At 40.4% G+C, this 12,263-nt stretch overlaps 2 protein-coding genes across 2 annotated transcripts in view; both read right to left on the bottom strand.

Annotated features, from left to right (window-relative positions):
- The window catches only part of LOC148717968 (uncharacterized), a 5,832-nt gene extending 3,613 nt beyond the window's left edge, over positions 1-2,219 (bottom strand). Inside the window, exon 1 of the mRNA XM_088743599.1 lies at positions 1,758-2,219. Within this exon, the coding sequence (XP_088599725.1) occupies positions 1,758-2,217 (460 nt within the window). The 5' untranslated portion in view covers positions 2,218-2,219. The remainder of the gene's footprint in view (positions 1-1,757) is intronic.
- The window catches only part of LOC148717967 (uncharacterized), a 19,847-nt gene extending 8,245 nt beyond the window's left edge, over positions 1-11,602 (bottom strand). The window contains exons 1-2 of the mRNA XM_088743598.1: positions 11,479-11,602; positions 10,492-10,533 (exon numbers count right to left, since the gene is read on the bottom strand). Coding sequence (XP_088599724.1) covers positions 10,492-10,533; positions 11,479-11,505 — 69 coding nt within the window. The 5' untranslated portion in view covers positions 11,506-11,602. The remainder of the gene's footprint in view (positions 1-10,491; positions 10,534-11,478) is intronic.
- Between the last annotated feature and the right edge of the window lie 661 nt (positions 11,603-12,263).

The following is a 12,263-nucleotide window of genomic DNA, read 5'->3' as shown; positions in this document are numbered from 1 at the left end:
GTTTATCTATAATCAATCTATAAGCGATTGAAAGAATAACAAGGAGTATAATCCAAAGACGACTTATTTAGCTCATATGATGTGGACTTGCTTTACATGTGACGAAACATGACTAAAACGTGGAAACATTGCCACGGTCGCTACGCGACCGCATTCCGGACGCACGCGCAGGAGGAGGAAAGAGGAAGAGAAGGAAAGAGTGTAGATAGAATGATCTAGTATCACTGTAATAACTGTTTTAAACTGTCACATTTGTTAGTGATAATGTCTTACCGCGAGTGTATATGAGTCCCACGAACTGAGTAAAGTTGAGGAATAAAATGACTACAACGAGTGAGTCCATGTGAATAATAAATCATATTACTTCAGGAAAGAGGAGGAGGAGGAGGAGGAGGAAAGAGGAGGAGGAAAGAGGAGGAGGAAAGAGTAGGAGGAAAGAGGAGGAGGAAAGAGGAGGAGGAAAGAGGAGGAGGAAAGAGGAGGAGGAAAGAGGAGGAGGAAAGAGGAGGAGGAAAGAGGAGGAGGAAAGAGGAGGAGGAGGAGGAATGAGGAGGAGGAGGAGGAAATAGGGGGAGGAGGAGGAATGAGGAGGAGGAATGAGGAGGAGGAGGAGGAATGAGGAGAAGGAATGAGGAGGAGGAGGAGGAATGACGAGGAGGAATGAGGAGGAGGAGGAGGAATGAGGAGAAGGAGGAGGAAAGAGGAGGAATGAGGAGGAGGAGGAAAGAGGAGGAGGAATGAGGAGGAGGAATAGGGAGGAATGAGGAGGAGGAGGAATGAAGAGGAGGAGGAATGAGCAAAGAGAACTCGTCCTTATAAGCTAAAAGAGAAAATCCCAGCACCCTCCTTTACTACCAGAAATGGCTGTAGACCACATGTCTGCAAAGACAGGTCCATTGAACACACTGGTAGAATCGAACACAGAGGTGTCGCAGGTAACACCCAGACAGTTTGTTGTGATGGAAGTTTCTAATAACGGAGAAATAGATGGACTAGCAGATGATGTACATTTCTAAACTTAGTATGGTCATAAATAAAATTCGACAAAAAATTGTTTACAACATGATTTTATTTTGTCTCTCTTTCGCGTAAACATACACGCATACTATGCCCCTACTACAGTAGTTACACAGCGTTCATTTCCTCCTCTTTTTCATCATCATCATCATCGCTTTCATTCAATAACGGTTTGTTGATCAGACGATTCAATAAGAATTTTCTCCTGTCCACGGCAGCCTGTAATGCCTCCTCCCAATCCATACCGTCTTCATTCATCAATCGTCGAGCGGTATGCATGACTTGCCTATGTATTTTATCCTGTTTAATACGGTTATACCACTTTAGACGATGCAAGTATAACCTTCTCAACTTACGCCTAGCTAAAGGTAAGAGCGATTGGTCATTCTCGGATGCCCCCTCTTTTTCCTGTTCTTCTTCTTGTTCAGCCAAAGTTGTTTTCAGATCATCTTTCACTTCCTATTTCAATTCTGACCACGGATTTACACCGACATTGTCATCATCATCGTCACAGTCATCCTTGTCTTCATCTTCACCTTCATCATCATTGTCTTCATCATCTGTGTTTTCAGGTTCTTCATCTTCTTCTAGTGGTTCGCCAAAGACATCTAGATCCTGAGAACTATCAGTCATGGTCACACACACGTACTATAAGTTTTCTTGATGTGTACTTGCTGGTGGTTGTTCCTAAATGATTTCTGACCAATGTGTAGGGCTGTTTTAAAGTTTCACTTTTCTAGGATACAATCGCATACATCCTTCATGTGTCAAAAGATGACTGAATACGCGGTGAGCATCCTTACTAGCAGGATGTAAATCCAGGGTGATATACCCGTAGGGTCGTTGAGTTGCCTCACAATACCCTGGCATAATATCTTGCCATTCCATGGGAAAGGCTTGTAACAATAAATTTTCGAAACACAATTGATCGCGTGGGTTTTTGAAAGCAACCACGTAATGAGCATTTCTTGAAATACTTTTTGCATATTTGCCAGGTGGAAACATATCTTGACAAAGATAGATAAGAGTAATGTTACGATGATGAGAATGTTTGGTGAAAAGGTCTAACACTTCTTTATCGTCTCCTCCTTCAGTCATAAGATCATCCATGACCAGTATTCCACCATCTTTAGGGAACCATCGCTTTAACTGTTCTTCATCGGGTAGGTTATCGTGAAATTTTATACGATGTTGATGCATCTCACGGTATCCATCTTGCCAAGCACCGTAACAGTAGTGAATGACGGCAGGGGGTGACGCAAACAGTTCATCCAAATGTTGTAGCAGTAATGATTTGGTGAAGCAGGTTTTATCGCATCCCGAAGGTCCCACGATTAATATGCTACTGGGTGATTTGAATTTGAATCCTTCACACCACCTTTGTGATAGTTCGAACGACTGAGTCGGGTCTGCAGTCACGGGTGGAATGGAATGGGTATTCACAGTTGAAGGGAACCATTGGTTTGGATTGACCCTTGAGTTCACGCATGAATTTTTCTGGTGACCCTCTTTGTTATCCGAACGCTTGAATGCTCTATTGCAGTAGCGGTAAAGGTGTGGCATTATCCGATCAGAAGTTTATCAAGGTATCACGACTCCCATTTCGTGTCACAGCGATACTAATGAAAAAATGTAAGGTTCTCTGCTTTTTATGTATTATTGTCTCACCACTTTCCCTAAACTATCACCGCCTCATACACCATTAACACCCTCTTCACCCGTGTGTAAGATATCTTTGTTCTCGCTAGATTTTAAGAATGTGTCCAACTTGGGACAGAGTTGATCGTATTTTTTCTGTCATTCAACCAATTCAGTTTTCACCCGTGTGTGGTGAGAGATATCTTGGGTGTCTTTTCTTTCCTGCCTTCCAGTACTTGTCGCTCACTTTGTCGTTGTTGTAGCAAGGATTGATATTGTTCTTTGTGTGCGGCAAGATTCTTTTCAATCTCTTTAATCGCTTGATCTAAGACCGTACATTTTACTTGATGGTATGCTTCATTGACACGTTTCTGAGCTTCAGGACTTTGCATCTTAGGGTAACTTTTCATTGATTTCAATATTTTGGGGCTCGTTCCATTCTCAGCATGTTTTTTATATTCCTTCAACACATTTTCCTGATACTTTACGCGAGCATGAACAGCATGCATTTTTTGTCGATACGACTTTAGAACCGCGGAAAGATCCTGAGTACTCGCCATCGTCCGCACTCTGCGTGAGCAGGTAAGAAATGAGTGTGGAGATAGACACTCCGAGTTTTATCATATTGTATACATCCTTCTCCGTTATGTCTAACAAACTTAAAAAGAATGCGCATTTTAAAATATTAATTATAATAATTCAAAGTGCGCGCTCATATAGAACCAAATGTTTATTTTTCTTATATACAAAACGGAACTGTCCATCTCGTTCATGTGGGATCGTATATTTTCTATTCCTCCTCCTCCTCCTCTTTCTTCATCTTTCCTCCTCCTCCCCATTGCTCCTTCTCATTCCTCCTCCTCGTCCTCTTCATTCTTCCTCTTTCCTCCTCATTCCTCCTCCTCATTCCTCCTCCTGATTCCTCCTCCTCATTCCTCCTCCTCATTCCTCCTCCTCATTCCTCCTCCTCATTCCTCCTCCTCATTCCTCCTCCTCATTCCTCCTCCTCATTCCTCCTCCTCATTCCTCCTCCTCATTCCTGCTCCTCATTCCTGCTCCTCATTCCTCCTCCTCATTCCTCCTCCTCATTCCTCCTCCTCATTCCTGCTCCTCGTCCTTCTCATTCTTCCTCTTTCCTCCTCATTCCTCCTCCTCATTCCTCCTCCTCATTCCTCCTCCTCATTCCTCCTCCTCATTCCTCCTCCTCATTCCTCCTCCTCATTCCTCCTCCTCATTCCTCCTCCTCATTCCTCCTCCTCATTCCTCCTCCTCATTCCTCCTCCTCATTCCTGCTCCTCGTCCTTCTCATTCTTCCTCTTTCCTCCTCATTCCTCCTCCTCATTCCTCTTCCTCATTCCTCCTCCTCATTCCTCCTCCTCATTCCTCCTCCTCATTCCTCCTCCTCCTCCTCCTCCTCCTCTTTCCTCCTCCTCCTCTTTCTTGAAGTAATATAATTTATCATTCACATGGACTCACTCGTTCTAGTCATTTTATTCCTCAACTTTACACAGTTCTTGGGAGTCATATACACTCGCGGTAAGACATTGCCACTAACAAATGTGACAGTTTAAAACAGTTTATTACAGTGGTCATTCTATGTCCTCTCTTTCCTTCTCTTCCTCTTTTCTGCTCCTGCGCGCGCGTCCGGAATGCGGTCGCGTAGCGACCGTGGCAATTTTCCACGTTTTAGTCATGTTTCGTCACATGTGAAGCAAGTCCATATCATATGAGCTAAATAAGTCTTTGGATTATGCTCCTTGTAATTCTTCCAATCGCTTTATCACATATAGATGTCGAGGTTTTTGTGTAAAACGTGCTTGTATATAGGTACTTGCTATGTTGCCTCTCTTTTACCGCTCTTATTTTGTGTTTAAACGGAGTAACCAGGAACGGTTTGATTGTATTTATCTTCTCTTCGACTTCAATGTAGGGATGAATTTCAGTGAGATACACCACTTGTCTGATTGGATGAAATCGAACTTTATTCATCATCACTTTGGTCCCATGTACGATCATACCATTCCGACTTATAGCCACTCTTATACACCCATTGCTAGATTTCCATTGGTCTATCATTGACACACGTCATGACTCGGTAACAATTTGGAAAGACAGGTCATTGACTTTGATCCGAAAAAATGTAAGGATGCTATGACTTGATTAAAATTTGATGGTCAGATAATCATGAGATAGTTACAACGCTTGCTGGCATTTCGTATTTTCCCCCGGTTTGTATGCTCTATGGTTCATTTTTCCCGAGAAATGGGAATGTTCACGAGCATGGTGCTGCGTTTTTGAATACCCTTTTCGTTCGATTTTTTTTTCTGATGATTTTTTTAAACGGGAGATTTAATTATTTCTCTTCGAATCATTGCCATTGAATTGCGTCGATGTATCGTTGTTATTTTCCTCACTTGCGGAATTTTGTATAGAATTTAAAACACTTTCGTCACTGCTAGTGATCACACTCGCGCGTTACAGTTTATTTTTAATTAAGATTTGAACTAAAGTAAACACTTTTATTGAGAAAAAAGCTATCGCATGTTTATACCTCGAACGACCCATTGTTCATTTTCAGAGAATTTTGAATACTCATGTGATCACCATCCGAACTATTTTCATTTTATTGGAGTAGGATGAATTATTCACATCCCATCATAAGGTTTAGGCGGAAACAAACTGTAACTGACACTCCGTCACAGTTTGAAATACGTACCCTATTTTTAATCTCGACGATTCACTTGTACATAACACAAAAAAAATACAGAATTAACAATGCGAACTTAAACCCAACGAAACTAAAATACAACGAAAGGAATACGAAAAACTACAGGAAAATACAAACGAAAGCGTAACTACTTACAAGACCTGTACGGCACTCCGGAATAACAACGACTGAATGAAAATTACAACTACGATGTTATCTTGCGGATAAAGGCTAAAACAATAGACTAAACAAGGCTACACAATACTCAAAAGCGATTACATGAAACAACGCTGACAAACTTAATTTACATTTTGACAGCACGAAAAAATACAAACTAATAAACTATCGAGACGAGAACTATTTACACTAATTACAATTAACAAAGACGAACGACAGAACTGATAAAAAAATAACTCTCGTGGCTACACAAACCTCTTTTATTCTCGATTTTTTTTACACGATACGAATGGAAATGACATCTTGAAATCACTTTTACCATTGGAAGTATGAGTCACCATCTTGCGTTTCCTTGTTTCCATTGTTTGTCTCACTCTGATGTTTGACTGTTAGGGTCTTTATTTTGATTTTGATATGGAAATAAGTGGGTTAGGGAATTTGGCTTACGGTGGGAGTTAGGGGTGTGGTCATATGAGTGACCGCAATAACCCGGGTTCGAATCCTGGCCACGACAATTTTTTTCCTTTTATTCTAAAATGAACGTTATTTTGAATATTCATTTTATCTTGAAATCATTTTCCCTATGGGAGGATCAAACACCACCTTAGGCTTCATTATTTTTATTGTTTTTACACAATCTTAGATGACCTTTATTTTTTCAAATTATGAAAAAAAAAATCACGCTCCTATAACCTACGCAATTTAACCCTAAACTAGGATTTATTCAACGCTTTTATTTTGTGTTCCTTCCTACATTTCTCATACATTTCCTTCTAATTTTCAAGTGTGGATACTCTATTGTCCTAGAACCAGTATGGGTAGTTGCGTGATACTGTGTATCATTCATAATGAACACTCATATTTCGTCTATCCACTTTGGTTTCTAGAGTGCTCTTACTATTTTTAAATTGTCCTGCCAAAACGCTTCTCTCTCTATTTCTTCTTTTAGTACACACCATTCGCATTGACCGCAATCACAGGAAAAATCGTCTAAGTCAGACATTATAATACTGACCAAGAATTTATAGCGGTAAGGTCTACCCGAACACTTTGACAGCTTATCAATCCCTGTGTCTTACGATCGTACATCTCTTACATTTTTTAAACGTAAAAGTCATACGTCCTGAATAACCTGTACCACATGCGTGTGAAAACCTTTTGGGACTCTTATAAATACAATGGATTCTTTTGTTCCCATCGTTTTGAGAAAACCGTTATTTTTTAAAATGAGATGCGAAAAAAACCCTACACACGAACCTTCGTGAAATCTAACCCTAGCCTCCCCAACAACCCTAAACCCCAACAACCCTAATCCCCTCGTTCACCTACGCCGCATGAATAAACCCTAAAACCCCCCTCGCGCACCTACGCCGTATGAATATTTAATTAGAACCCACTCGGCCGAATCACTCGGACCCAGACCGCGCGGAAGTTGCCATAAACCTATGATTCCAACGTGGGAGAACAATCTACTTTCCATCAATTGTACAGAGACATGATGACAGCTTGTCAATCAATACTCGAGTGACATTTACGTTCAAACACATTTATGTATAACTTCATCTTACATTCTACAAACACTTCATACACCATGTCATCTGAAAAACAACTCTTTGGACGAAGAGATTGAACAGAATCCCCAGTGGGCCGGAGCCGTCCTAGACGAATTATTTGCCATTGTAAAAGAAAAAGCTACCACGCAAGATCTTTGTGAAATACGCAGACAAGTGACAAGATACATTGACGAGATTGAAACCTATGATTCCAACGTGGGAGAACAATCTACTTTCCATCAATTATACAAGGACATGATAACAGCTTTTCTAGCTTATGTCACCTATTTACAATTCAAATATCGTGCAGAGTGAACAAATAAACCATATGCAAAACCAAATGTTGTACTCAATCCCGCAGCCATCTTGGATTCTTTTGTTATCTTTGTACCGTTACTTTTTTAATAAACTCTACTTACGAACCTATGCGAAATTTAACCCTAAAACCCTAAAAACCCCCTCGTACACCTTCACGAAATTTAACCCTAATGATCCCCCCGTATACCTAACCCTAAAACTCTAACCCTAATAACCCCTCGTACACCTACACGGAATGAGTAATTAACCTCGGCCGAGCAACTCGGACCCAGACCTCTCGGTTTTACCCATACAGGCGACCTACACTACTCCCCTATCAAAAGAAAACGTGTGCGTGAAAAGGACGTACCCTACATGACCTCAACTTGCAAAAAGGCGATAAGGAATAAGAGGAAACACGCCATACTGTTTGTGAAGAACCGAACGCCAGAGAACATGGAACTTAAAAGAAAGTACAGGAATATTGCCACACGCGAACGGAGGAAGGCTATCATGGAATACTGATTCGCCAAATCAGAGGAGCTGAAATCCAAGCCAAGGGAGTTTTACAACGCCTTTAAGCCATTTATTAATAGCAACACTAAGGAGTCCACCTTAATCAGTTTAAAAGCAGAAGAGGGCATCATTGTAAAAGATCAATGCGAGGTAGCTGAGCAACTAGTGAACTATTTCACCACAGCTGCTGTTACCATTGTAGGAGACAATGCTATTTGCATCACAGAAGAGAACCATGACAACCATGGCAGCGTTAAAGCTCTAAGAGAAGCATACCTAGGAACACAGTTCGAGTTCAATCGCGTCAGCAAGGATCAAGTGCAAAAGGCGCTTGAAAATATCAACCCTACTGAGTCCTGTGGGTGGGACCCCGGAGCACCGCCTAAACTCCTTAAGAACGTGGCCTGTGGAATTGCCCCATCGCTAATGACTCTCTACAACAGCTGTATCGAGCTGGGGCGATGGCCTTGTGCGTGGAAAATGGGAGAGTGGACGCCAGTGTTTAAAAAGGGGACAGACAGTTGGCGCGGAAGAACTATCGTCCCATCATGATCGCTTCCCTTGTTACCGTAAATAAGACATTTGAGCATATGCTCAGTAAGCAAATCACCGGGCACTATGATCCAACTCTCTATCAGAGAATGACAGTGTATAGAAGACATCATAGCTGTCAGACCACTCTACTTAGACTCGTGGAAGACTGGAAATCAGCTGTTGACAGAAAGGAACTGGTGTACATACTAATGAATAAAGGCTGATAGTTTCTAAAAAGACTGTTTGGGGCTCCGTCGGTGGGGGTAACGAAATAATTCGAATATATCAACAAAGTTGAAGTGGTAAATTTGCCACTTTTACGATTATAAAAGCTGACGTTTCGAGCGTTAGCCCTTCGTCGGACGAAGCCCTTCGCTCCGACGAAGGGCTAACGCTCGAAACGTCAGCTTTTATAATCATAACGGTGGCCAATTTACCATTTCAACTTTGTTGATACATTCAAATTATATGGTGTACATACTGTCTACTGACTTAAGTAAAGCCTTTAACTCTCTTAGCCATTCTCTAATTGTAAAGAAACTCGAGGCCAATGGCATTGGACATTATTCTCTTAACCTTCTTAGATCATACTTTGACAATAGGCTCAATAGAGTGAAAATGAAAGGAGTGACAAGTGACTGGAAAAGGAGGGTGCTTGGCTGCCCGCAAGGCTCGTCCTTTGGCCCCCTTCTGTGGAATTTGTTCCAAAATGATGTGTCATTAGATATAAATAATGCTAATTTGAGCATGTATGCCGACGACCATCAGATGTATGTCACGGGGAAGAGGCACGACGTTGTCGCGCAAAGTATCAAGCCATGGAGAGAAAGCTCTATCCTGGTACAAGAACAACTATCTCTCAACCAACCCAGAAAAGTTCCAGCTATTAACGATCAACTCGAGAAATGTTGACAAAGACAACGATAAATAAAATTTTTCTGTTGACGATCATACCGTTGAGAGAATGGGGGAAAAACGGCTTTTAGGAGTTTAAATGGATGAAAAATTGAGTTTTACTAGTCGTATCAGTGATCTATGCTCTGAGGCCAGTCAAAAAGTAGGGGTCCTAGTGCGGCTACGCAATTTAATACCCTGTAATGCTAAACTATCACTTTACAGGTCTTGAATTCTGCCCCATCTAACCTACTGTCATCTAGTATGGCACTTTTGTAATGCATCGGATCAGAGAAAGCTTGAGCGGATTCAGGAGCGAGCACTTAGGGCGGTGTACAAAACTAGATCAGCGTCCTATCAAGAACTGCTAACCAAACTACCGATGTTGTACAATCGGAGCCTACAAGACATTGCCACTTTGATGTTTAAAGTTAAGTACAGTCTCGTACCCGAGAATATTTCTGACTTATTTAATATAAAGAACACTCAGTATAATTTACGGAACAGTGACTTCGAACTGCCAAGATTCGAAACTGTTAGATTTGGTAGGAATTCTATTAAATATATGGGACCTCTCATTTGGTTGAAGTTACCAAGACACCTAAGAACGATAGAAACTCTAAACTCGTTCAAGAAGAACATAAGAGAAGTCGACCTTTCAACTTTCGTTGAAATTTAAAACTTAACTAAATAACTTTATAATCTTTTTAATTATCTACTGTAAATAACTATTATCTACATATGTAAATGTATTCGACTTGTAAATTTTTTAGTGTCCCCCATTAGCTTATAGCTAAAAACATAGACACTTAAATAAAGTTTTTCATTCATTCATTCATTAATCGATCGTTTGCAGTATGTGCTCCTAGACTGTGGAACTCTTTGCCTCTTTCAATACGTAGGAGTTCTTCTGTTGACATTTTTAAAAGCGTTTTGAAAACTTATCTTCTTAAAATGTTTGTTAGTGAATGCCAGTAAGTGTAGTTTGTTTATAATTTATTTTTATTTGTTGTAAAGCGCCACGGACAATTTATTGGAGTTGTGCGCTATAGGAATACTCTTTATAATTATTATTATTATTATTTGTAAAGAAACTTGTACTATCTACGTTCCTCACCTAGCGTTTAAAGCGTTAAAATCCTCAGCATGTAAATTTACCTTTTTTTTTCCTTGAAGAAGAGGCTTTTTCTCATCGCTATCCTGAGAATAAAAACAAAACCGTTCAATTAGCAGCTAGAAACATAAACAAACATTTGGTTTGCCATTTTGTAAATGATCAGTAGTTTTCCGTGACGCTTACACGGCACATTTAGCCGTTCCCACCAATAACGTAGCTCCATTTTCTGCCTTTAAAAGCACACACCACAATTCCTCTATTCGCTCCGACGAAGGGCTAACGCTCGAAACGTCAGCTTTTGTAATCGTTACGGTGGCCATTTTACCATTTCAACTTTGTTGATATATCCAAATTAAGTCGTTACTCCCACCGACGCAGCCCCAAACAGTTTCTTTCGAAACTATCAGCCTTTATTCATTTAGCCGTAGATACGTGTCCGCTGAATACCCCCATACCTTCTGCCCCACCCCCGGCCGCGGCCGCGCTCCAGGCATTATTTTTTTTCCCCGTGACATAGGTAGTCTGGCGTTTCTCAGCCTTTGCCGAGCTAGTTATCTGAATTGTAGTGCATATAACATGATATAGCAAAGTTCAAAGGAATTGGGAAAATTTCGGATAACGGGGCCCAACATTCAACAAGATTTCTCAGCTCTAGCTCTGTGACGACAAAACAATTTAATATTCAGGATTTTAAACAGAAAGATTTAGAAATCAAACGTAGATTCACCGTCATGGTTGATAGAACTCTTTCAGATTCTAACAATTTTTCCAACTTAAACGAACAGAGTTTCCTCCTCAAGATGAACATTACCAATTGAACAGCACATAAACTTTGAGGAGAGCGGAAACCAAAAATAAACGTATCACATCATAAGAGGAAAACAAATTTCACCGAAGAAAGACTTATCAAAACATTTGGCGTCGATATGAAGTAACTTTTTTCTTCCGCTTTCAAGATTGAGCCAAAGCGTGTTTCGAAACTTCCTACCCGATTATGATAAGTGATTATTCCAAGATTGCCTACATACCGGGAAACAACAGCAGGAAAATTTCATGATTGAAATTTCGTTTCGATGAGCAGCAAAGAGGTCGTGCAAAGAGGCTCACTCGAGTTTCGTCTGGACAATACGGCAAATACAATCGGGTGTGGAAGCGGAATAATGAATAATGAATAAGTGCTTGAAAAAGAAAATGAATAAGGAATAACGCCTTAAAAAGAAAATGAATAATGAATAACTAGGGTTTAATCGAGAATAAAGAATTATACCAAAACAGAATCGCGTAAAGAAGCGATAAAGATCACGCGCTCGAAACTTGCAATATTCGTCAAATCTTTGATGTCTTTGATGGTTTTTATGGAGTTTGACTAATGATCGTGGGTCGTGGGTCGTGGGTACAAGTCGTGGGTCGTGGGTGTGGGTGTGGGCGTGGGTAAAAGTCGTGGGTGTGATCAATACTTAATAACAAAAATAACCATTTAAAATATTAAATATAATAATACATAAATTTTATACAACCCTGTCATTCATTAATTTAACTGTTCTTTCTTCTAGTTATTTTATTTTGTTTATTTAATTTACCCTACTTTACGTCTATTTTTATCTGTTATCTCACTGTCAATGAAATTAGTTTCAGTTTCGCGACGCATTTCGAGATCTCGCTTGACAACAAAGGAAAGAGAGATAAATCTGGTAATTACACACCGTATACACAAAGGAAAACTGATTGTGCACAAGTCGACTGACTCAAAAGGCACACACATAACCTCTTTCAGACTGGTAACTCGACAGTGGAGGATCTTAAACGCGATATT

The sequence above is a fragment of the Stylophora pistillata genome, chromosome 13, assembly GCF_964205215.1.
Source record: "Stylophora pistillata chromosome 13, jaStyPist1.2, whole genome shotgun sequence".
Classification (NCBI taxonomy): Eukaryota; Metazoa; Cnidaria; class Anthozoa; order Scleractinia; family Pocilloporidae; genus Stylophora; species Stylophora pistillata.
The sequence above is the reverse complement of the archived record's forward strand: the minus strand, read 5'-3'. Positions and strand labels throughout refer to the sequence as shown.